At 42.9% G+C, this 22544-nt stretch overlaps 1 protein-coding gene across 10 annotated transcripts; it reads right to left on the bottom strand.

Moving 5' to 3' along the window:
• Window positions 1-280: 280 nt before the first annotated feature.
• LOC100837667 (cyanidin 3-O-glucoside 7-O-glucosyltransferase (acyl-glucose)) lies at window positions 281-21308 on the bottom strand. Of its 10 annotated transcripts, none has more exons than XM_024459135.1 (22): window positions 20997-21298; window positions 20823-20898; window positions 18534-18586; window positions 18103-18178; window positions 17942-18013; window positions 17384-17471; window positions 16901-17153; window positions 15888-16003; window positions 15121-15341; window positions 14098-14120; window positions 13932-14019; window positions 7129-7181; window positions 6720-6795; window positions 6557-6628; window positions 5816-5903; window positions 5329-5581; window positions 4753-4868; window positions 3058-3278; window positions 2136-2158; window positions 1970-2030; window positions 1555-1645; window positions 281-665 (listed from the first exon to the last, which is right to left on the bottom strand). In XM_024459135.1, the coding sequence occupies exons 1-22, from the start codon at window positions 21147-21149 to the stop codon at window positions 458-460; spliced, it is 2481 nt and encodes an 826-aa protein (XP_024314903.1). In that variant the 5' UTR covers window positions 21150-21298; the 3' UTR covers window positions 281-457. The 10 variants fall into 10 exon arrangements, 9 of the variants coding, with proteins under 9 accessions (XP_024314903.1, XP_024314901.1, XP_024314902.1 ...); XM_024459133.1 differs by having other exon boundaries at window positions 1970-2057; window positions 20997-21295; XM_024459134.1 differs by having other exon boundaries at window positions 1970-2057; window positions 13932-13992; window positions 20997-21295.
• Window positions 21309-22544: the final 1236 nt, after the last annotated feature.

Raw genomic sequence — 22544 nt, 5'->3', positions numbered from 1 at the left:
ATTATTCAGCTTTATATGACACCCCCTCCCATCCTAAATTGTTGTCGTTGTTTTAGTACAGAATAGAACATAATGTATTAGCTTGATGTGACCTCAGTGAGGTACAGTAGTAATTACGATGTTCCTACGATCTATTCAAACTTGTTCAAAATAAACCCTTCTGATAGTTGTGGATTTTCTGCCGTTTTAGCTGATGTGCACTGGTTAGGTCGATGGCTTTCAGTATTGCATTTCTAATTTTATATCCAGGGGAGTTAACTTCTGCTTTGCTACTTTGACATGGTAAAGGGTGATACAGTTTTAATACGGAGTAATATTGTTTTAGAATATGCAGTACAGGTGAAGGCATACAGTGTGGGATTCCTTCTTTAAACACTAAAACCACAACAAGTATTTAGAAACGAAGGAAAGGGAGTACACAACAACACTGCCAATGGAGAACACTAGACATCGACAGCTAGTGGTCGGAAAATCCCTTCGTGTACCTTGAGTCACTTGTGCCTTTCAGAAAATCTGCGTACCAGATCGCAGAGCTCCTTGGATACCTCTTCAGATCCCTGTCAGCAAAATCCACGTAATAGAGCCCATATGTGTCCCGGACACTGAGTAGCTCATACATGTCCATCAGTGACCACATGAAGTAGCCCCTAGTATTTGAACCATTCCTGTGAAAACAAAGGTGTTACTTCAGGTCATTGCCACGTCAATGAGTCTTCCACTACATGCAAAAAAGAGTTGTTCCTTCGCCACCAAGCTTTGCACTCGTTTCTGCCATTGGTTCTGCCTCAGTGACGACTGTCGAACAAATACAAAATGGCAAAAACAACATGACTTGCGTATCAAAGAACCCAGGCCAATGCCCGTTTTGGGGCTCTTGGCACTATATCCATTGGCCGTCACTTTGTCGATTTTTTGGGTAACAGATAATAAATATGGTGCACACGTAACAACAACGAAAACGGAAGTGCTTACATAACAACAAAATGGATGTAGTGTTTACATAACAACAAAAACGGAAGTTCTTAAACAAAAAATGTGACATGGTTTCGTAAACAAAACTGTTTTGTTATGAAACTAAAGACATATTTTCCATCATTCAGAGAATAGATCAACTTGGGTGGAAAAGGATGTTCTTATGCTTAACAACGCAGTGTGCAGTATCTTCACTGCACAGATGCACCCAGATAAATTGTTTCTCTTCAGTTTCCTTACATGTTCCAATTATATGTCTTCTACGGTGACTAGCTGCATATTCCTTTTCTTTCAGTAAAGGCACATGCTGCTAAACTACAATTACACTATGATTAGACTGCCCCCATATGCATCCATGGTATACAATTATTCCATGCTTAATGTAGTAAGAAATTAGCTTTATGATCGACATACATAACATCTAATACGATTAGTGATGCACAAAAAAAATCAAGAACATAGTGATGCACTGTTATTTTATATCCTCTTGAATGTTTGAACCTAATAACATCAAACAAGGCCAACTGCTGAAATCATTTAAACAGAAATGTAATAGATGACTAACTAGGAATAGGGTAATACCTGACAGCAACAAGTAGGCTTCTAAGGTGTGTACTCAAGAACTCCACCCTAGGGCCATCATCAAATACCACATCTTGATGCATTGGATATCCTAGAGTTGAACCTTTTTGTAAGTCAAGTTGAATGTGTTTATTGAAAAGAAAATAAAAATAGGCATTTGCACGTCTAGATAGAATATCAACAAAAAATATGCATATGTTCCTGTAGCACTGAAGAATATTTTAGGGAAAGAAAAAATAATCTCATACTATTGGTTAACATCACATATTCTAAATTACATCGGAGACGATATAAGTAGGCCAGGATTTTCCTTCCTTTTGCTACATTTGGATCAAAGGACTAAACATGGAAAAGATATAAAACATGCCAGATCAACAAGCTTATTTACCATTAACGATAACTGTAAAATACTTACCATTCTCATGGATACAGATAGGAGGATTACCATAAGATTGCTTCAAATATTCAAGCACTTCCTGAAGACCAAAACCGGGTACATAGAACTGAGTAGAACTATACATCAGGACTTTGTCATTATACATTTAATATGTAAGAACAGATTTACTGCAATTTTCACTTACACCAGTGGTGGAATTGCTTGGAACTGCAAGAGAGAGTTTATGAATTAAATCATCGCAGTAAAATAATGAATTTAACTATGATAAATAAAATCAATATAAATTTGAAGTATGCAGCTAAATAATGAAATATTACTCAGCGCATCAGAAATTACTGTAGCAACTTTTTTTTGCGTGAAGTAGTAACTATTAATATGTGTTAAATTTTGTTGTCCATAAACTTGTGTGGTTCTTTCACTTAGCTCTTCAACATGCACATAACTTCCTCGGCACCCTAAACTCACGTTCTTCAAATTGTGTTGTACTGCCGAAATAGGATGTTGTGGCAATGACTATCTCTAGGATTGGCAATTTGGCATCCACCTTCCCCTATCACCCTTCAATCCTCCATCATTCCCCTCTCTCTCAGCTCAACTCTGCAAAGGCTCCACATCAGAGTGTGTGGCACCATGTTCCTTAACAACAAGTGTGATGGCCGTCATCCATCAGCCAGGCACCGATTCTCCTAGAACCATTCATTTACCACCTCCTTTCCTACCTCCTCACCTCTGGTTCCCTATTGATCTATCCCCTTTTCAATGCTATGTCCGTGCAGTGCAGGAATGTGAAGAAATGCCATTAGAGTGTGAGAACCACCGTGTTAATCAACCTCAAGCACCAATGAGCCTTCAGTGTCTGCACAGTTCAATATCAAAGTCTCCGTTGACCTTGAATTCATACTGCACCCCATGAAGACCTCGGTGTCCACCTTATGAATCTCTGTGGTTTAACTGAGCCAATTTTGCTTACCTTATAGATCAATTGGCCACAAGATCAATAAATTGATTTACTTATGAGTTTTTCCTAGAGTTTTGTCCTAACATCAATAAAACTCTATAAAAACAACAATGGTTGAGTCACCACAATACAACACATAAAAACTCACATATTGCTTTAGCAGACATATCAGCCATGAAATCTCTTCTGTTGCTAGGAGCATCATGCGGATTATCCTTCACGTGCATTATCGCGTAGTAATTGATACCAAGAAAGTCAACGGAGTTGATTAGTTGTTCAGATTGGTTTTCAGAAAATTTTGGCAACTTGGATCCAGTGTTCTCCTTCATTACAAGGGGGTAATCGCCAAAATAAAGAGGATCCAAGAACCTATATAGAGAAATAACATAATTAAAAAATGGCAAATGTTTCTTCACCATTTTCATGCAGCAACACAACAATAGATTTGTTCTTGAATAATATGATAATGATAAGTATTCTCAGTAAATGCCCTGTCGCCAGGTTCAGCTTGATACATTACACTAATTGTCTCATGCAAGTGACCCTACCAGCCACTTCTGTATTTGGCTTAGTATGTCCATGTGCAATGGAAATCGAAGGCAGGCATTGTCTAGGAGTGCAACAAATTGGAAAAAGACCAGAATATAAAAGGCTACACAAACTATGTATCTTATACAGAATATGTGGTATGTGTCGCACACGAAAAAATTAGTCCATACCAGACACGTCTGTATTCAGTACACCATAAAACAGAACACAATGTAAGTATATTTACTAATATTTTACAAAACAGTACACTTTGTTTAACAAATATAAATAACATAAGACAGCAGCCATAATTGCAGAGCTGTTTCTTCCAGTGTTATTCTTTATAGTTATCTAACGGCACTGCAAATATGCCAGGAACAGAAAAAGGAGAAAAATGACAGTTAAGTTAAAAACCGCAGTGGGAAGTACACCAAAGAAAGATTCTATTATCTTCAATATTCCTTGGAAATCAAATCGAATTGAATGATTGCATACCAAGTATAAATACACACTTCAAACCATACAAATTCAAAAAAATGTTGTGTTTACATATACAGACACCTCCACTGATACAGTGTATGGTATTGAAGTAGAGTAACGTAAACTCTATTTACAAGCCCATTACCCCAAGTCCTAAAGGCTTCATGACTTTGACGCTACTCCCTCCATTCCTCTATATAGCGCGTATATTTTTTTCTCTTTTTTCCAGAATGAAGTTCGTTTTGTTTTTTCTAATCACTAATCCCTTGATTTTTTAAGAGTCAGATGGCAGATGGTGTGTGCATGCAGACTGTCCGGATGAGATTCCTTGACCCCCTCGTTGGCTGTGATTGGTCACATTCTTTTTAAAAATTAATTGCTCACATTGTTGCCCCATGCACAGCACGGAGTAGGCTCTTTGCCGTGGTTGCTCAGAAGCATGCTGCATGCATGACGCTAGGTGGGCCAGCTAGGAATCCCAGGCCTCAGTGAGGTGATGGCGCAATTTATAACGAGCGGTTCAGTGCAGGGTGTGTTCCTAATATTTCTCTTGGTCTACGTAAAAAACAAATGGCACGCTATATCCTAGGTAGAGAGATTAAAAAAATAGTAAATTCAAGAGACACTGGATGAAATGTGTAAATAAAGCTAATGGCATCCTTCTTGGGGGCAGCCTGTTAAACACTTCTCATTTGGTGTACATTTTATGACTTTTGTAGAATCTTCTTCGAAGTATACCCTATTAGTGTGAATTAGATGTAGGCACTGAAAAGGTAAAAGAAAAGGCAATCTTCTGCTGAGTTTGTATAAGATAATGAACTAACAATCAACCTACCAGCCTGTGTAGAAGGCTTGTGCTCTTTTCGCTGCAGCTTTATCTTCTGTTGAGTTTGTAAAAGGTAAAATGTCATATATAAATATATTCATGCCAATAAGTCCTTTTTGCTTTGCCTGCAGCAGAGAATAAATTATTTGGTCATGAATATTACAAATTTCCCTTTGGTATGAAACATGTTTGTTTTTTAGGTCCTTCATATGAGTCCAGAGAAAGTTGAATTCTAAAAAATATAATGTATTGCATATTTGTCAATGCCATGTCAAGTTCGCATTGCAGTTCAGGAAAAATAATTAAGCTATATCTAAAAGTCCAAGTGGCATATGAATGTTATTTCTGATATTAACACAGAGTGTGACTATAAAGATAGCATTCAGAAAGAAAAAAACGGAACAGAAAAATTACTTGAAAGTTGAAACAATAAGTCATTAAAATCCCAAATAGATTAACAATTACATCACAGGTACTACCTTCATGGTTCAGAAAATCATAAAAAATGGATCGAGCTATTAAGAAAGCATTTAAGAAATACCGTAAAGTACTACAGTACTAATTTGGTAGAAAAAAAACTAGTACCTGATACTTTCTTCTGTACAATGATACAGCTGAGCTATGAGCCAACAAGCAATTATGAGCTACAATGTATGGCTCGTCTACAGAGTTCCCACATGAACAGTCACCAAAGGGTTTAGAACACCTCCCTGGTGGCCCGATCCCAGCATCATAACCAAGTGATACTAAAGCATTGGGTTCATTTAGAGTAGTCCAATTGGTAACCCTATCCCCGAACTCCCTAAAGCACACATCTGCATATGCTGTGAAATCATCACTGGAACAGAAAATGAAGTTATATAGTTTGCATGTGATAGAAACTCTAGGTATGAAAAAAATAGTAAACCGGTTCGTCCAAGACAGCGTTTCATACGTGTTTTTACATCTACAACTCTTTTCTGGAATTTTCATTATACTTTGTACAACTACGCAATATGCATAACACACTTTATAATTAATACTATCATACTGACACGAAGAGGAACCTGTAATGCATGGAAAGAATGCTTACATGATTTGAGGACTCAACCATCCATCATATTCATCTTCAAGGATTAGAGGAAGATCATATTGGAACATTGTCACATGCGGTTGAATTCCTGCAAGATACTACACACACTAAATATGGCCATATGTGTGTCCTTCAATGGCATTCTTCATCAATACCACTTATTAATCTAACTCAATATTTGGAATAAACCTCCCCCCTCCTCCCCCCCCCCCCCCCTTCTGTTTGTACATCTACTTACCATTAGAACACAAACAAATGCATGGCGACTATTAGAATACATGATGGGTAAACTAAACTGGACATGTTCTCAATATTTGGAATAAAAAATCCACCCCACCCCACCCCCCAAGTTCTGTCTGTACATCTATTTACCATTAGAACCCAAACAAATGCATGGTGACCATTAAAATCCATGATGGGTAAGTTAAACTGGACATGTTCAGTGGCCGTGCAGTCCAGTCCAACTCAGCCCGGCCTTCCCTTTGTCCAAGCTCGTAGAATTCCTGTCCACTAGAAATTCAGGGGCATAGGGCCATGCTAAACCCTACTGGTGTCATTCCAATATGAGACATGACTAATATAGATACTGCCTTTATAGTATATGCTAGTGGTAAAAGTTTTTTTACTGCACGCAGTATGCACATAAAAACAACAATGATTTGTAAACGGAGGCAGTACAATGTGGTGTCCATGATGATTAGATTTGATAGGTACATAAACAGCTCTGCGTACAAAATTTACCATGATCAAGAAGTTCATTGATGAGATTATTGTAGTATTCTAATCCTTTTGGATTGACTTCTCCTCTTCCGTCTATGAACACGTGAAAGGTAATTAGAATTATATCTCTTAAGAAATACTAACTAAAGTATGAAATTCTGCCACCAGTTTGTCAAAAACATACTAGGAATAAGCCTTGACCAAGAGATAGAGAACCTATAAGCATCCAGCCCAGTCTCCTTCATTAATTTGATATCCTCCTGTAACAAACGTCAGAAATGATATGCTGCAATTAGCGTGAAGGATTTTACCAGGATCAACTACTTTTTGTCATGCCCAGAGAAGCTAGAGTTCATCAATGATATCTATACATTTAACTTTTCCTCAAGCAAACTTTTACTGTAACGAATATTTTCTTGGAGTCGCTACCGACAAATATCCTTCACAGACTATACCAACTAAAAAATGGGCCATACCAAGGGCGACCTCCTTACGGTACAGTTTTTCTTACCAACCACAGGAGCATTTGTGTTATAATATGACATAGAACCAATTAAGAGAGGCAGAATCAAATTCAAAGAGAATTCATATACCTTGTACTTGTGGTAGCCGTCAGCTGCCACACTACCATCTACAGGGTCATCACCTGTATTGCAGAACTTATGAGCACTGAGGAATAGTAGTCCATATGCACAATCCACTTCTTTCTATGTCCTGCATGAACCCGAACCCAAATTATAGTCCTGTATTGCAGAACTTATGACCTGAACTGGTTCGGGTTCTGCTAATCCAGTATGAGATTCACAGACTATAATTTGGGTTGGATCCATAAGTAATAGTTTCACCACTTATGCCACACAAGTTCCTAATTTCTATAGTGCGGGAATTCACCTTATTTGCAACAACCTCTAATTCTATTTTGGGCGAAAAAGAGAGCACTGCAGCAGTAGCTGCTATATCTCCGGGAGGACGGGAGTAATCCACATTTCGGAAAATTTAGAGAAATAGCCCGTGCAAAACCCGCTTACTTACCAGTTCTTATTCGCAGTTGGCCTGCTCGGTGGAAGCTGCAGTTTCCATGGTCCGTGGAGGCGGCGGCGGGGCTGATGTGTGAATGGAGCGCGCTATGTGGCAAGCCGTGGGGAGGGGGCGATTAAGGCATATAAGCTTTCTGCCGTGCGGAGGGGAGTATGGCGACGGGAGGGGCAGGAGACATGTCGCCGGCGGGTGACTTGCGCCGCCGCCGGGAAATGGTCGAGAGGCTCGGTCCACAGTTGGACGGCTGGTTGGAGATGGGAGCCGGGCCGTACGTATCCAACGGTTCGTGTTTATGGCTTGTCCAGCTCAACCCATTCAAGCTATGCAGTAGGAGTATTTGTATCTCGGATATGGTAGCAAACACTTTTTACAAAAAAAAAAAGATTTATATGTTCTGTCATAATAAGTAAAAAAAATTGAATGACCAAATTTATATTTCAAAAAGATAATTCAACTATCTCTTTCTAGCTTCGCAACCCCCTCCTTCTCTCGCATAGTCTACTGGTCACAGTCATGCACATTGCGCCCACCAAACCCTCACACATGATGAATGGTAGTGCTATTTATATGAAGGGTACTATTTATTGGTGCATTTTCAAAAATCACGTGGGTCTGATCTCCACATAGCGGTGCACGGATGGAAGGGCTGGTGACGGTAGGTATCGGCACCGGTAGAGAAAATACTTTTCGTCCTCATGTAACTTTCCATCTTAGTAATGAATACACTATACAAAAATATATGTGTTTCAGGTTTGTGCGCATGTGCTAGCGGCTTGGGACAAGGACCACTGGATGCCGGGCATGGATTCGACGCTAGACTGGTGGACAGAGGTGCCGGTTGCAGGCAAGGTTAGACGGAACTTAGCTACAAGTTCAACGTTGATCTTTTGGTCTATTTGAAACACCGCAACAGCACCATCTTTTGATGGTGTGTCACCGAGTGTCCAACATATCATTTCAAAGATAAAGAATGAGGCTTCGGCATGGAAACAAGCACGCCTTATAGGGGATTTAGGGTTCAGTTTTGATACATTAGAGAAAGGTGGTGTGCCGTGGAGAGGCGCTGGCTAAACTTGTGTCTAGAATTTTGTACTCCTGTCTGCTCAGCAGCTTCCTTCTATAAATGATGATATACCCGTTTGGGTATATTCTAGAAAAAAAACATAATACACTGTGCAGATATATTTAATGGTAAATGTACTAAAATTTATTTGGTATTATTAATACTGGTTTTTGTTTTATAAATTCACTCAAACTTAAAAGAGTTTGAGTTAAAACAAAATTCTATAAATCTGACTTTTTGGAGTTGTCCGAGCTATATACGTCGTATCAGTACCTGTTGTAAATTTGTAATGTACTTGCACGCGAACGCTAGTACACATTGCACATAATCACATCGATCGACACATGCAGCAAAGGGAGGGGGGAGGAAGCATCGGGCATTTTGCGTACCAGCGTGGGCGTGAGCGCGAGCGAAGGCGTCCCACACGCTGGGGCTCCGGCCGTCCTCCGCCGCCGCGCCTTCCCACTGAAATCCCCCCCGGCCACCACACGCACAGAAGCATGTCACTACTCCACACGCTAATGCGTATTCGTCGCCGATCGTCGTCGTCTCGCGTATAAAAAGTCAAGTAAGCGCGCCGCACGCGGCGGACGGCGGTGCTCACCTGATAAGCCGACGTGCCGGCACCGAAGACGAAGCCAGCCGGGAAGTCATCCCGGCTAATAATCCCTTCGCTCCTCGCCGACGACGGCGCCGCTGAGCCCACTACGGAGACCGCGGCGAGGAGCAGAGCAAGGACGCTCCGCAGCGGCATCATCATCGTGTAGCCGTCCATTTTCCTTTCCTTGGTTCCAAGTTTCAACAGATCGGTCGACCGTTGTGGCAGTAACACGACTATCCAGCAGGATAAGATTCGTGTGGCTTAGGCGTTAGCGCATATCATGCCACGTTCCTTGCCTTCGTTAGGTTTGAGGGATGTTCGATTATGGTAAAGGTACGCATGGGCGCTGTTAGCCTGTCACCTTCGATGCGATAGCTAGTGGAGTATATATATAATATACTGGGTAAATAACACTTCATAAAACCAACGGTTCAGGAGTTACCAGTGAGTGACTTATCCGCTTTTCGGCCTAAATCCGTCGCCGGTACTATAGACGATAGTTTATACGTGCCACCAAAAACAACACCAATGTCTCGGTGCGTGAGCATACAAAAGGACATCCCTTAACAAGCACATCTTCACCAGACACATCCTGGCAACACGTACCTGAAGCAAGCATCAAACAAGGAGCAACCTTTCACTGAGCCCCCGCTACTCAATGCCACAACCACTGGCCGGCTCCCATCGGCCACACATTGCAAACCGACGGCGAACAAGAAACCCGTGTCTCTGCCGCCAGGGTATCACACCATTGACCGAAGACTCCAAGTTGACGCTTACATCAAGGGAATGATATCGACAATGTCATCTTCTTCCAATCCTAAAATAACTGACAGATCACTTATTTTGAGACGAAGGAAGTAATACAGATATAGGATTTTCGCCTGTAGAACGCATGACCTCCGGGAGGAGCAGCACCAGCATCGGTGCTCCACTAACTACAACGCATCCGGGGGGGATGATACCCTAAGTCAGAAGTCCCTCCTAGCTAGGTCCTTTGAGAGCAACACGAGATTCATGATTTCTCTGATTTCATAATCCACATAATGAGATATGAACCCTCACAAAATCCAAGGGGTGTAAATTATATGGATATTTTTGCATAGATAACACCACTACAACAACACATTCAGTTCCTCAACGTAGAACTCTCTTTGAAACGTGACAATCAGAGAATATTTATTTTTAGAGATAAATGTATTTTTTTGTCACTCAACAATTGTGACAATGTGGACTTCATCCCTCAATTATTAATACCGGCTGGTTTCAGATGGTCAAAAATAACTTTTCCTTGACGTGGAAGCCATGAAATGAGGCCTTAAATTATGTTCCGCACAACAACACTGCCAATGTAGTCTAAAAAGACCAGACATCGACAGCTAGTGGTCGGAAAATCTCTCCGTGCACCCTGAGTCTCTTCTGCCTTTCAGAAAATTTGCGTACCAGATCGCAGAGCTCCTTGGATACCTCTTCAGATCCTTGTCAGCAAAATCCACGTAATAGAGCCCGTACGTGTTCCGGAGACTGAGTAGTTCATACATGTCCATCAGCGACCACACGAAGTAGCCCCTAGTATTTGAACCATTCCTAAGGAGAAAATTTGTGTTACTTCAGGTTATTGCCACGTTAACGAGTCTTCCATTACAAGCAAGAAAATTTTGTTTCTTTGCCACTAAGCTTTGCACTCGTATCATTTTTGCCATTTGTTCCGCCTAACCGAAGAACGGTTCAAACACATACAGAATGGCGAAAACAAGATGACTTGCCAATGCCCGTATTGGCCGTCAATATTTTGGGTAACAAATAATGAATCTAGTGCTCACGTAACAACAACAAAAAATGGATATAGTGCTTTGGTAACAACAACAAAAATGGACGTAACAACAAAACCGGACATATTTTCGCAAAAAGAAAATGAATCTAGTGCTCACGTAACAACAACAAAAATGGATATAGTGCTTACGTAACAACAAAAAAGGATATATTTTCACACAAAAAACAGATATAGTGCTCATGTAACAACAAAATGGATGTAGTGCTCACATTCGAACGATAATTCTAGGGTGCAAAAATGTGACATGGTTTCGTAAACTGAACTGGTTTGTTGTGAAACTAAAGCACATATATATCTTCCATTATTTGGTGGAAAAGGATGTTTGTACCTTCATTGCACGGATGCACCCAAATAAATTGTTTCTCTTCAGTTTCCTTGCATGTTCCCAATTGTGTAGTCTTGTATGGTGACTAGCCGCATATCCCTTTTCTTTTAGTAAAGGCACATGCTGCTAAACTACAATTACGCTATGATTAGACTGCCCCCGTATGCATCCATCTATACAATCACTTCATGCTTAATGTAGTATGAAATTAGCTTTATGATTGACATACATAACATCTAATACAATTAGTGATGTGCGCGAAAAAAAAATTGAGAACATAGCAATGCACTATTATTTTATATCCTCTTGAATGTTTGAACCTTATAACATCAAACAAGGCCAACTGCTGAATCATTTAAAGAGAAATGTAATGAATGACTAACTAGGAAAAAAGGGTAATACCTGAGAGAAATAACTAGGCTTCTAAGGTGCGTACTCAAGAATTCCACCCTAGGGCCATCATCAAATACCACATGTTGATGCATTGGATATCCTAGAGTTGAACCTTTTTGTTAAGTCATGCTGAATGCGTTTATGGAAAAGAAAATAAATATAGGCATTTGTAAGTCCGGAAACAAATATAGGCATTTCTAAGGCGGTATCCCTCTCTCCATCAATCGTTTGTCCAGCGAGGCCCTCCGCCCTCTGGTGTAGAGGATTGCCGACAGGTTGCCTCCTGGAAGGCAGGCATGTTGTCAAAAGCAGTCTGCCTCACCCTCGTTAAGTTTGTCCTAGCAGAGAGCCCCCCAGATCAACTCATGGTGTTGGGTGGTGTCTCCAAGGCGCTGAAACAGGTTGAGAAGGTCCTCCAGGGGTTCCTCTGGTCAGACCGAGAGGCGGCCATTGCCACGTTAGCTGCGGTGGGGTGTGCCTCCCAACCAAACTTGGAGGTTTGGGCGTCCCAGACCTCGCTCGGGTGGCAATTAGCCTCCAGGTCAGGTGGGTCTGGAGGATGCGCACCAACCCACTTCGGCCTTGTCATGGGTTGGACATGCAGTTCTCGCAAGATGAGCATGGGGTATTCGCGGCATCGACCAAGATGGCGGTTGGCAACGGAATCTTGGCACTCTTGGAGGACAGGTGGTTGGATGGAGATCCACCCCCGAGATTGCGCCTGAGCTACCGAGTTTGGTCTCGGGGCGCATTCGGCAGTGCGGGACCTGTCCGAGAGGCCCTCTCCAACAGACGTTGTATTACTGACATACGCGGGGCCCTTAGGGCATCTCCAAGGGAGAGCTCCCATTTGTCCATTTGGGGGTGTTTGGACAAATGAGGGGTGAAGAAAATATGATGTTCTCCAATGGGATCCACCATTTGTCCTCATGAGACTTCGGCATGTGGGCCAGGCGGACAAGTGGACAAATATTGGATAAGTTTTGCACCAATGAAGACTCCCTATTCTCTCCCAAATTTGGGGAAGAAATTTGGGGGGGGGGGGGGGGGACACTTTTTGGACAAATGGGGGTCCTCATTGGGTTGCATTTTTGTCCATCAACCCCTAAATAGACAAAAGGGGAGGGTTTGGGGGGTGCCCTTGAAGATGCCTTTAGCTCCCTTGCCTTATGGAAGTACATCAAAGTCTGGAGAATGGTGCGTGGGGTACACCTTACAACCATGCCGGATTTGATGCTTTGGATGTTGGACGGAGGATGGGATCTACTCGTCTAGGTCCTGCTATAGGACCCTCTTCCAGGGCACGGTTAGGTTTGCCCCTGGAAACCAATCTGGAAGTCCTGGGGCCCTCCCAGGGTAAAATTCTTCCTATGGTTTGCTTCCCATGACCACTGCTGGATGTAGACAGGTTGGCTCGTCGAGGGCCCTCCGAGGTGTGTGTTGTGTGATCTGGATGTTGAGACGATGGACCATATCATTGTGGGTTGTACCTTCTCTCGGATCACCTGGCACGAGATCCTCTCCTGGATACGATCGGTTTCACGCATTCCCACTGCGGGGGATATGTCTGTGGACTGGTGGGGCCCTATAGCGTCCCGGAAGGGCACCTCGTCGTTGATCATGATCACGGCTTTTTGTCTCTGGAAGCATTGCAATGTGATCATCTTCGACGGTGCGGGCCCTGACATCGCAGGCCTGCTTGACACCATCAAGACGGAGGCCAAATCGTGGGCAGCAGCGGGAGCTTCAGGCCTTGCAGCTCTACTTCCTATCGCCTAGTTGGTAGAGGGTAGCCTTGTATCCTCGGGCGTGGCCCTCTGGGGATTGTACTGAACCCTTCTTTCTATCAATGAATGAAACTCGAGGCTTTTGCGTTTCGTCAGAAAAAAATCTGGATAGAATATTTAGACAAAATATGCATTTGTTCCTGTAGCACTGAAGAATATTTTAGGGAAAGAAAAATTAATCCCATACTATGTTTAACACCACATAATTCTAAATTATATCGGAAATCATATAAGTAGGACATGATTTTCCTTCCTTTTGCTACATTTTTCTCAAAGGATTGACATGGAAAAGATATAAAAGGTGCCAGATCAACCAGCTTATTTACCATTAAACTGTGAAGTGTAAAATACTTACCATTCTCATGGATACAGATAGGAGGATTACCATAAGATTGCTTCAAATATTCAAGTTCTTCCTGAAGACCAAAACCCAGCACATGGAACTGAGTAGCACTATACATCAGCATTTTGTTATTATACATTCAATATGTAAGAGCAGATTCCCTGCAAGTTTTGCTTACCCCAGTGGTAGAATCGCTTGCAACTGCAAGAGAGAACACATGAATTAAATCATCACAGTAAAATAATGAATTTAACTACGATTAGTAAAATCAATATGAATTTGAAGAATACAGCTAAATAATGAAATATTACTCAGCGCATCAGAAATTACTCCTGGTACCTATCTATCAATATATGTATTAGATTGTGTTGTCCATAAACTTGTGTGGTTGTTTCACTTGGCTCCTGAACATGCAATTAACTTTCTCAGCACCCTAAACTCACGTCCTTTAAATTATGTTGTACATAAACTGGTCACTTTGACGCTAGCCAACAGATACTGCCAAAAAAGATGATGTTGTGGCAATGACTATCTCTAGGATTGGCAATTTGGCATCCACCTTTCCCTATCACCATCACCCTCCATTATTCCCCTCTCTCTCTCAACTCAACTCTGGACAGGATAACATCAGAGTGTGTGCCACCACGCTCCTTAACAACAAGTGTGATGGCGGTCATCCATCAGCCAGGCACCGATTCTCCTAGAACCATTCATTTACCGCCACCACCTCCCATTCCTACCTCCTCCCCTCTGGTTCCTTATTGATCTACCAACTTTTCAATGCTTTGTCTGTGCAGTGCAGAAATGTGAAGTGATCTCAGTAGAGTGTGAGAAACCACCATGTAGATCAACCTCAAGCACCAATGAGCCCTCAGCATCTGAACAGTTCAACATCAAGGTATCAGTTGACCTTGTATTCATACCACACCGCATGAAGGCCTTGGTGACCATCTTGTGAATCTCTGTGGTTGAATTGTGCTAATTTTCCTTACCTTACAGATCAACTGGCCATAAGATCAATAAATTGATTTACTTATGAGTAATGATGCAGTAGCAATTAGGACCAATAATGATCCTTTACGATAAATGGTGTAAAGTACATTAGTGCTGAGTTTTTCCCTGGATTTTGTTCTAAAATCAATAAAACTCTATAAAAACAACAATTGTTGAGTCACCAGAATACAACACATACGAAACTCACGTATTGCTTTAGCAGACATATCAGCTACATAATCGCTTTTGTTGATAGGACCATTCTGCGGATCATCCTTCACGTAAATTATTTTGTAGTAATTGATACCAAGAAAGTCAACGGAGTTGATTAGTTGTTCAGATTGGTTTTGAGAAAAAATTGGCAACTTGGAGCCAGTGTTCTCCTTCATTAAAAGGGGGTAATCGCCATGATAAAGAGGATCCAAGAACCTAATATAGAGAAATAACATATTAGCAAAATGGTCAATGTTTCTTCACCACTTGTAGTGCAATACATGACAACATTTCGAATTAAGATATCCAACTTCAGAGCTACATAAATTTATCCATACTTCAAAACTGAAAAGGGTCCACCAAGGCAGTGAAGTAGTGTAATCTAAATTCTCTATTTACAAGCCTATTTCTTCAAGTCAAAGGTTTTATGGACTTCGACACTACTAAATACTCCGAAACATATTATTCTCTAAAACACCTTATATTTCCTAGGTAGAGATAAAAAAATAGTAAGATTTTCAGCAAGTTCAAGAGAAGACTTCAGTACAAATTCAAGAGACATTTGGATGAAAATGTGTAAAATAAAGCTACTGGCATCGGTATTGAACTATTGAACGCTTCTCATTTGGTGTTCATTTTACGGCTTTAGTATAATCTTCTTCGGAGTCATAACCCACTAGTATGAAAAAGACGTAGGGACTGTAAAGGTAAAAGAGAAGTCAATCGACGTACTATGCGATAATGAATTAATGATCAACCTACCAGCCTGTGTAGAAGGCCCGTGCTCTTTTCGTTGCAGCTATATCTTCTGTTGAGTTTGTAAAAGGTAAAATGTTATATATGTATAAATTGATGCCAATGAGTCCTTTTTGCTTTGCCTGCAGCACAAAATACATTATTTGGTTATGAATATTATAAACTCACTTTGGTACAAAACATGTTGTTTTTATGTCCTTCATAAGAGTCCCAAGAAGGTTGAATTATAAGAAATAATAGTAAATAGCACTTTTCAATACCGCATCAAGTTCATCTTGCAGTTCAGGAAAAGTTAGTTAAGTTACATCTAAAAGTCCAAGGGACATATGAATGTTATTTCAGCTATTAACACAGAACGTTGGCAATAAAGATAGCATTCAGATATTATTACTTTTGGAGCAGAACAATTATTCAAAACAATAATTCATTCAAATCTCAAATAAATTAACCATTACATCACAGGTGCTACCTTCATGGTTGAGAAAAAATTAACCATACCTCCCATCGGGTTTATAAAGCCTGTGTGTGTTCCTAAGTCACCAATTTAACTAAAGAGATAGAAGTTATATGACCAAAACAGTATATCATTAAAAATCTAATGATATACTTTTGTGCAATATATAATACACATTTCGTTGATCAAATGAAGACCTAGAAACACGTGCAGCCCTTATAAACCCAAACAGAGGGAGTACATCACAGGTACTACTCCCTCCGTCCGTTTATACTAGGCGTCTTAGTTTTCTCACAGATACCAAGGAGTTCTCGCTTGGCCTAATCACATGGGCTATAGTTATGCAGCAATTAGTCACATGGGCTGCAGTTATTTGATGCATCCAGGGGCTGCAGTTACCGGGCGACAGAATGGGTGGGGGGTGTTTTCAGGAGGAGATCGGCAAAAAGGGTTCGACACCTCATATAAGCGGACGCCGACAAAAACAGGACGGAGGGAGTATTAAGAAAGCATTTAAGAAATAACATAAACTTAAAGTACTAATTTATTAGTAAAACAGTAGTACCTGATACTTTCTCTTGTACAATGATACAGCTGAGCTATGAGCCAACAAGCAATTATGAGCTACAATGTATGGCTCGTCTACAGAGTTCCCACGGGAACAATCACCAAATGGTTTAGAACACCTCCCTGGTGGCCCGATCCCAGAGTCATAACCAAGCGCAACTAAAGCATTGGGTTCATTTAAAGTGGTCCAATTGGTAACCCTATCCCCAAACTCCCTAAAGCACACATCTGCATATGCTGTGAAATCACCACTGGAAACAGAAAATAAAGTTTATATGTTTTGCATGTCATAAGAACTCTAGGTATGAAATAAAGCAAACCGGGTCGTGCAAGACAGACGTAATACCTGTTTTTACATCTACAACTCTTTTCTGGAGTTTTCATTACTTTGTACAACTATGCAATATGCATAACACACTTTATAATTACTATCATACTAACCCGAAGAGAAACCTTTAATGCATGGAAGTAGAATACGTACATGATTTGAGGACTCAACCATCCATCATATTCATCTTCAAGGATTTGAGGAAGATCATAATGGAACATTGTCACATGTGGTTGAATTCCTGCAAGATACTAGACATGCTAAGTATGGCCATATACATGTCCTGCAATAACATTCTTCATTAATACCACTTATTAATCTAACTCACTAGTCGGAATAAACAAACCTCCAGTTCTATTTTTACATATATTTTTTACCATTAAAACGCAAAGAAATGCATGATGACCATTAAAACGAAAATAAATACATGATGAGTAAGTTAAACTGGACATGTTCATTGGCAGTCCCAGACCAGTCCAGCTCAGCTCGGCATTCCCCTGGTCCAAGCTCTGGCCTAGCATTCATGTCCACTAGAAATTCAGGGGAGTAGGGACATGCTAAACCCTACTGGTATAATTTTTATACGAGGAATGACTAATATAGATACTACCTTTACTAGTGGTCAATTTTTTTTACTGCACGCAGTACTATGTGGTCTCCATGATGATTAGATTTGATAGGTACATAAACAGCTCCGCGTACAAAATTTACCATGATCAAGAAGTTCATTGATGAGATTATTGTAGTATGCTAATCCTTTTGGATTGACTTCTCCTCTTCCGTCTATGAAGATGTGAAAAGTAATCAAAATTACATCTTTTAAGAAATAAAACAAAAACAATGAAACTTTGCCGCTAGTTTGTCAAACATACTAGGAATAAGCCTTGACCAAGAGATAGAGAACCTATAAGCATCCAGCCCAGTCTCCTTCATTAATTTGATATCCTCCTGTAACAAACGTGAGAAATGATAAGCTGCAATTAGCATGCAGGATTTTACCATGATCGACTACTTTTTGTCATGCCCAGAGAAGCTAGATTTTGCCAATGATGTTTATAGACCATTTAACGTTTCGCCAAGCAAACTGTTACTGTGACTAATATTTTCTTGTAGTCACTACCTACAAAGTATCCTTCCCAGGCACCCCCTTCACCTCTCCCGAAATAACCACTCCATCTCAAAATGGGCCATACAAGGGGCAACCTCCTTATGAGTTATGAACTTATCAGTTTTGCTTAGCAACCACAGGAGCATTTGTGTTATAACATGACATAAAGATCAAATTCAACGAGAATTCTCATACCTTGTACTTGTGGTAACCGTCAGCTGCCACATCACCATTTACAGGGTCATCACCTGTATTGCAGAACTTATAAGCACTGGGGAAGAGTCCTTGCACAATCCACTTCTTTCTATGTCCTGCATGAACCCGAACCCAGACCTGAACTGGTTCTGGTTTGGCTAATCCAGTACGATATTCACAGACTATGATTTGGCTTGGGTCCATAAGCAATAGTTTCACCACTTATGCCACATTCTAATTTGGCACGGAGAGAGCGGTAGCTGCTACATCTCCGGGAGGCGGGAGCAATCCACAAATCGGAAAATTTAGAGAGGCGGCCAGTGCCAAGCCTGCTTACTTACCAGCTCCTATTTGCAGTTCGCCTGCTCGGTGGAAGCAGCGGTTTCCATGGTCCGTGGAGGCGGCGGCGGCGGGGCTGGGGTGGGGTGGGGTGTGAATGGAGCGCGCTGTGCCGCAAGCCCGCAAGCCAGGGGAAGGGAGCGATTAAAGCATGGAGGAGAGTACAAGTACAAGGACGGGAGGGGCAGGAGACATATCGCCGGCGGCTGACTTGCGCCGCCGTCGCGAAATGGTGGGAGAGGCTCGGTCGAGAGTTTGGGACGGCCGGGCGGCCGGCCCCCGGCCGGATGGAGATGGGAGCCGAGCCGTACGTATCCAACGGCTCGTGGCTTGACCAACTGGACTCTCTTTTTTTTTTCCCCTCAAGCGTTGCGAGTCAGAGTTGACGCCGACACGAACACTTGTTAAGAAAAAGCCGGAAGCCAAAGGGTCTGAGCATCTTCAGCAATAACCTGTAACAGGGTTAGAGCTTCTTCTCCCTAAAATTTTTAACCCCCCGTTGCACTTTGCTCTTCAGCAGTAGCCCTGTATCTCAGTCCCTATTTATTTTCTCTTATAGACTGATATACACGGTGTATCTCGGTCCCTTTCTCTTATAGACTGATATACACGGGACTCACTTGTCAGTGGGTCAATTTTATCCTCTCATCTTGTTCCCCAACAACATAGGAGGGCATGGGGGCAAGCCAGGCCGACGGCGAGGCGCAGGGGAAGAAGGAGGGGAGTGGCAGGCACGGCCTAGGCTCGCGGCCACGGGCTCAACCGCGGGCGGCGGAGCAAGGGCTGGCGGCCGCTGTTGTGGGCGACGGAGGAGAGGCGGGCCGCGGCCCAGGCTGGCGGCGCGCACGGAGGTAGATCCGGGGCCGGCGGTCGTGCGACATCTGCTGTGCTCGAAGGCGGGTGAGGGTGGCGGCTCGAAGGTAGAGCGGGGGCCGGCAGCCGCGCGCCCGTCTGTTGTGCTCGAAGGCGGCGGCACTGTGCAGGGCAGCGACGGCCAAGGTAGCGCGCAGAATGGCGGCTGAGGGCGGCGGCTCGCATGATGCGTCGGCGCGGCAGACCTCGTGGCGAGGCTGGGGTGCATGCGAGGGGAACGGCGGCGATGAGATTTGCCGCCGGTGAGGGGAGGTGAGGTGGAGCTGTGCACACGAAGAAGAAAGGAACGGGAGGGAGAATGTGACGTGGCATGGGAACAGGGGCTCCCAAGGGGTCCATGGGAATAGGGGTTGGAGGGGTGTTTTAGGTGCCTTCCTACTTTAAGGACCCAAGTAGGCTCTCCTGAAGAAGGTATTTTGGTCTTAGTCCCTAAAAACAAGATAGGGACCCTGTTTAGGGTCCCTACTGAAGATGCTTTTAGATGAAAGGCCCGGTCCAGCAACAACAACAACAACCGCCGGAATCGAAGAAGAAAAGGGACGACGCTGGCTGTAGCCTGATGAATGGGTCGACACCGAAAGCAACGAATAGGGCATTTGTGCTTTTAGCAATTTCAAAAGCACTTCTCCGGTTCACATATGAACCTGATGTGCTTCTCAGACAGAAGCATCAAAAGCACGTCCATAGGTGCTTCTCAACTTCATGTGTAAATGAAAGAAGTACTTTTGAGATTGCTAGAAGCACCAAAATCTGAAGCTGAAATCCAAACAAACAAGGCCTAAAAAAACTCGATTGTAAACTAATCACAAAACAGATGGCTGTTCAACCAGACAATCACTTTTGTACAGGAAAATAGATAAAGTTGGCATGCTTGTCTAAAACAAATTGATCAAACTTTTAAAAGAGTTTGAGTTAGCAATCTGACTTTTTGGAAGGAAGGGGTACTCCATGAATTCCAAATTTATCTATTGTAGTGTTCACGATCACGCTAACACACATGGCCCACAACCACAATATATCGACACATGCAGCAAAAGGAAAGGGAATGAAGCACCAGGAATTGCGTCGCGTACGTACCGCCGTGAGCGTGGGCGCGAGCGTGGGTGTCCCACACGCTGGGGGTCCGGCCGTCCTCCGCCGCCGCGCCTTCCCACTGAAATCGTCAAACCGGCGCTTGTCAATGTCACTGGCACCGGACCCTGCCGCCAGCCGGCACTCATCGTCGTAGTAATAATCGCGGCAGGAACTCACCTGATAAGCCGACGTGCCGGCGCCGAAGACGAAGCCAGCCGGGAAGTCATCCCTGCTAATAATCCCTTCGCTCCTCGCCGGCGACGGCGCCGCTGACCCCACCACGGAGAACGCGGCGAGGAGCAGAGCCACGACGCGCCGCAGCGGCCTCATGGTCTCTGTTCCTATCCCGTCGATCGCGCGCTGCCCTCGGTACTGCGTCCATTTTCATTTACTTGGTTTTTCAAGTTTCAACAGGGTCGGTTGATGGCGTGTGTACGGCCGAGTGTTGTGTTGCGTTAACACGATTGCCCAGCACGATAGGATTCGTGTGGTTTAGGCGTTAGCGGGTATCATGTCAAGGTCCTTCTTTAAGTTGATGTTCGATTATGGTAAAGCGTGGCGCGCACGGCTGTTAGCCTGTCGCCTTCGATGCGATAGCTACTGTACTGAAGGAGTATACCGAATTATTCTACACCGTGATATTTGCCGCCGACAGTGGTAAGGGTAATGGTAAAATCCTTCATGCGTCGTCAGTATAGATAAGACCTACGGGCCACCAAAACAAAACCGCGACACATCTGTGTCGTTGGCGTAGTAGAAGAACAACAGACAGTCCATAGCACCATATTTTGGTGTCATTGGCCAGGCCGAAAGGCCGCACACCAGTGTCTTGGTGCACGGTCACACCAAAAGACATCCTTAACAAGCACACTTTCGTCGGGCACATTCTGACAATACCTAACGTAAGCATCAAACAAGGAGCAATCTTCCATTGAGCCCCCGCTACTCAATGTGGCAACCATTGGCCGGCTGCATCGGCCACACATTACGAACCGACAGCGAATAAGAACGCCCTTGTCACTGCCGCCAGGCCACCACACCATTGAGCGAAGTCCAATGAAGGCATCTCAAAATCCTCTCCAATTGTTCATTTAGGGCTTCTTTGGTACTAGAAATTTTGAGGTATTTTATAGGATATTATGCACTCCAAATTGAAAAACACTAAAAACCTAAATGATTGTTTGGTAGTAAGCGTTTAGAGGGGATTGTCCCTAGCGCCCCCCCCCCCCCCCCACACACAAAACACTCCATTCCATTTTCATTTTTTCCCAAATTTGAGGAGAGTGTAGAGAGTTTCCATTTGTGCAAAACTTGAAACTTGTCCATGGTCCACATGTCAAACACTCATGAGAAGGACCAATGAGGGTTTTTATTGGACAACTTGATATTTTCTCCACCCTTATTTGTTCAAACATCACTAAATGGACAAATGCGGAGAACAAATTAGGACTCACCCTCGGAGATACCCTAACGCTTCCATGGATGGATTAATGTTGATGTCATCATCTTACAATCCAAAAACAATAATATAAAGGTTTTTCACATGGAGAACTCATGACCTTTAGGACCCGGACGAGTGAGGGTGCGGCCTTGGCGACACCTTTTGGCTCCATTGACGAGTGGTGGGACGCCTCCCTTCCCCGCGACGACAAGGCTGCTAAGAGGAGGATGAGTGGCCACCTTATTTATATCTGGTGGAATGCCTGGAAGGAGCGCAACTGCCGC

The sequence above is a fragment of the Brachypodium distachyon genome, chromosome 2 (genome assembly GCF_000005505.3).
Source record: "Brachypodium distachyon strain Bd21 chromosome 2, Brachypodium_distachyon_v3.0, whole genome shotgun sequence".
Lineage (NCBI taxonomy): Eukaryota > Viridiplantae > Streptophyta > Magnoliopsida > Poales > Poaceae > Brachypodium > Brachypodium distachyon.
This window is presented reverse-complemented; position numbering and strand designations above follow the sequence as displayed.

What these genes read in the sequence shown, in the direction of transcription:
- LOC100837667 (XM_024459133.1), bottom strand. Translation starts at nt 21,149, where the DNA reads ATGAGGCCGCTGCGGCGCGTCGTGGCTCTGCTCCTCGCCGCGTTCTCC. An exon ending in TATGTCTGCTAAAGCAATAC is followed by an intron (nt 14,121 to 15,120) that starts GTGAGTTTCGTA and finishes TCTCTCTTGCAG; the next exon opens with TTGCAAGCGATTCTACCACT. An exon ending in AGCCTACTTGTTGCTGTCAG is followed by an intron (nt 666 to 1,554) that starts GTATTACCCTAT and finishes TTGTTTTCACAG; the next exon opens with GAATGGTTCAAATACTAGGG.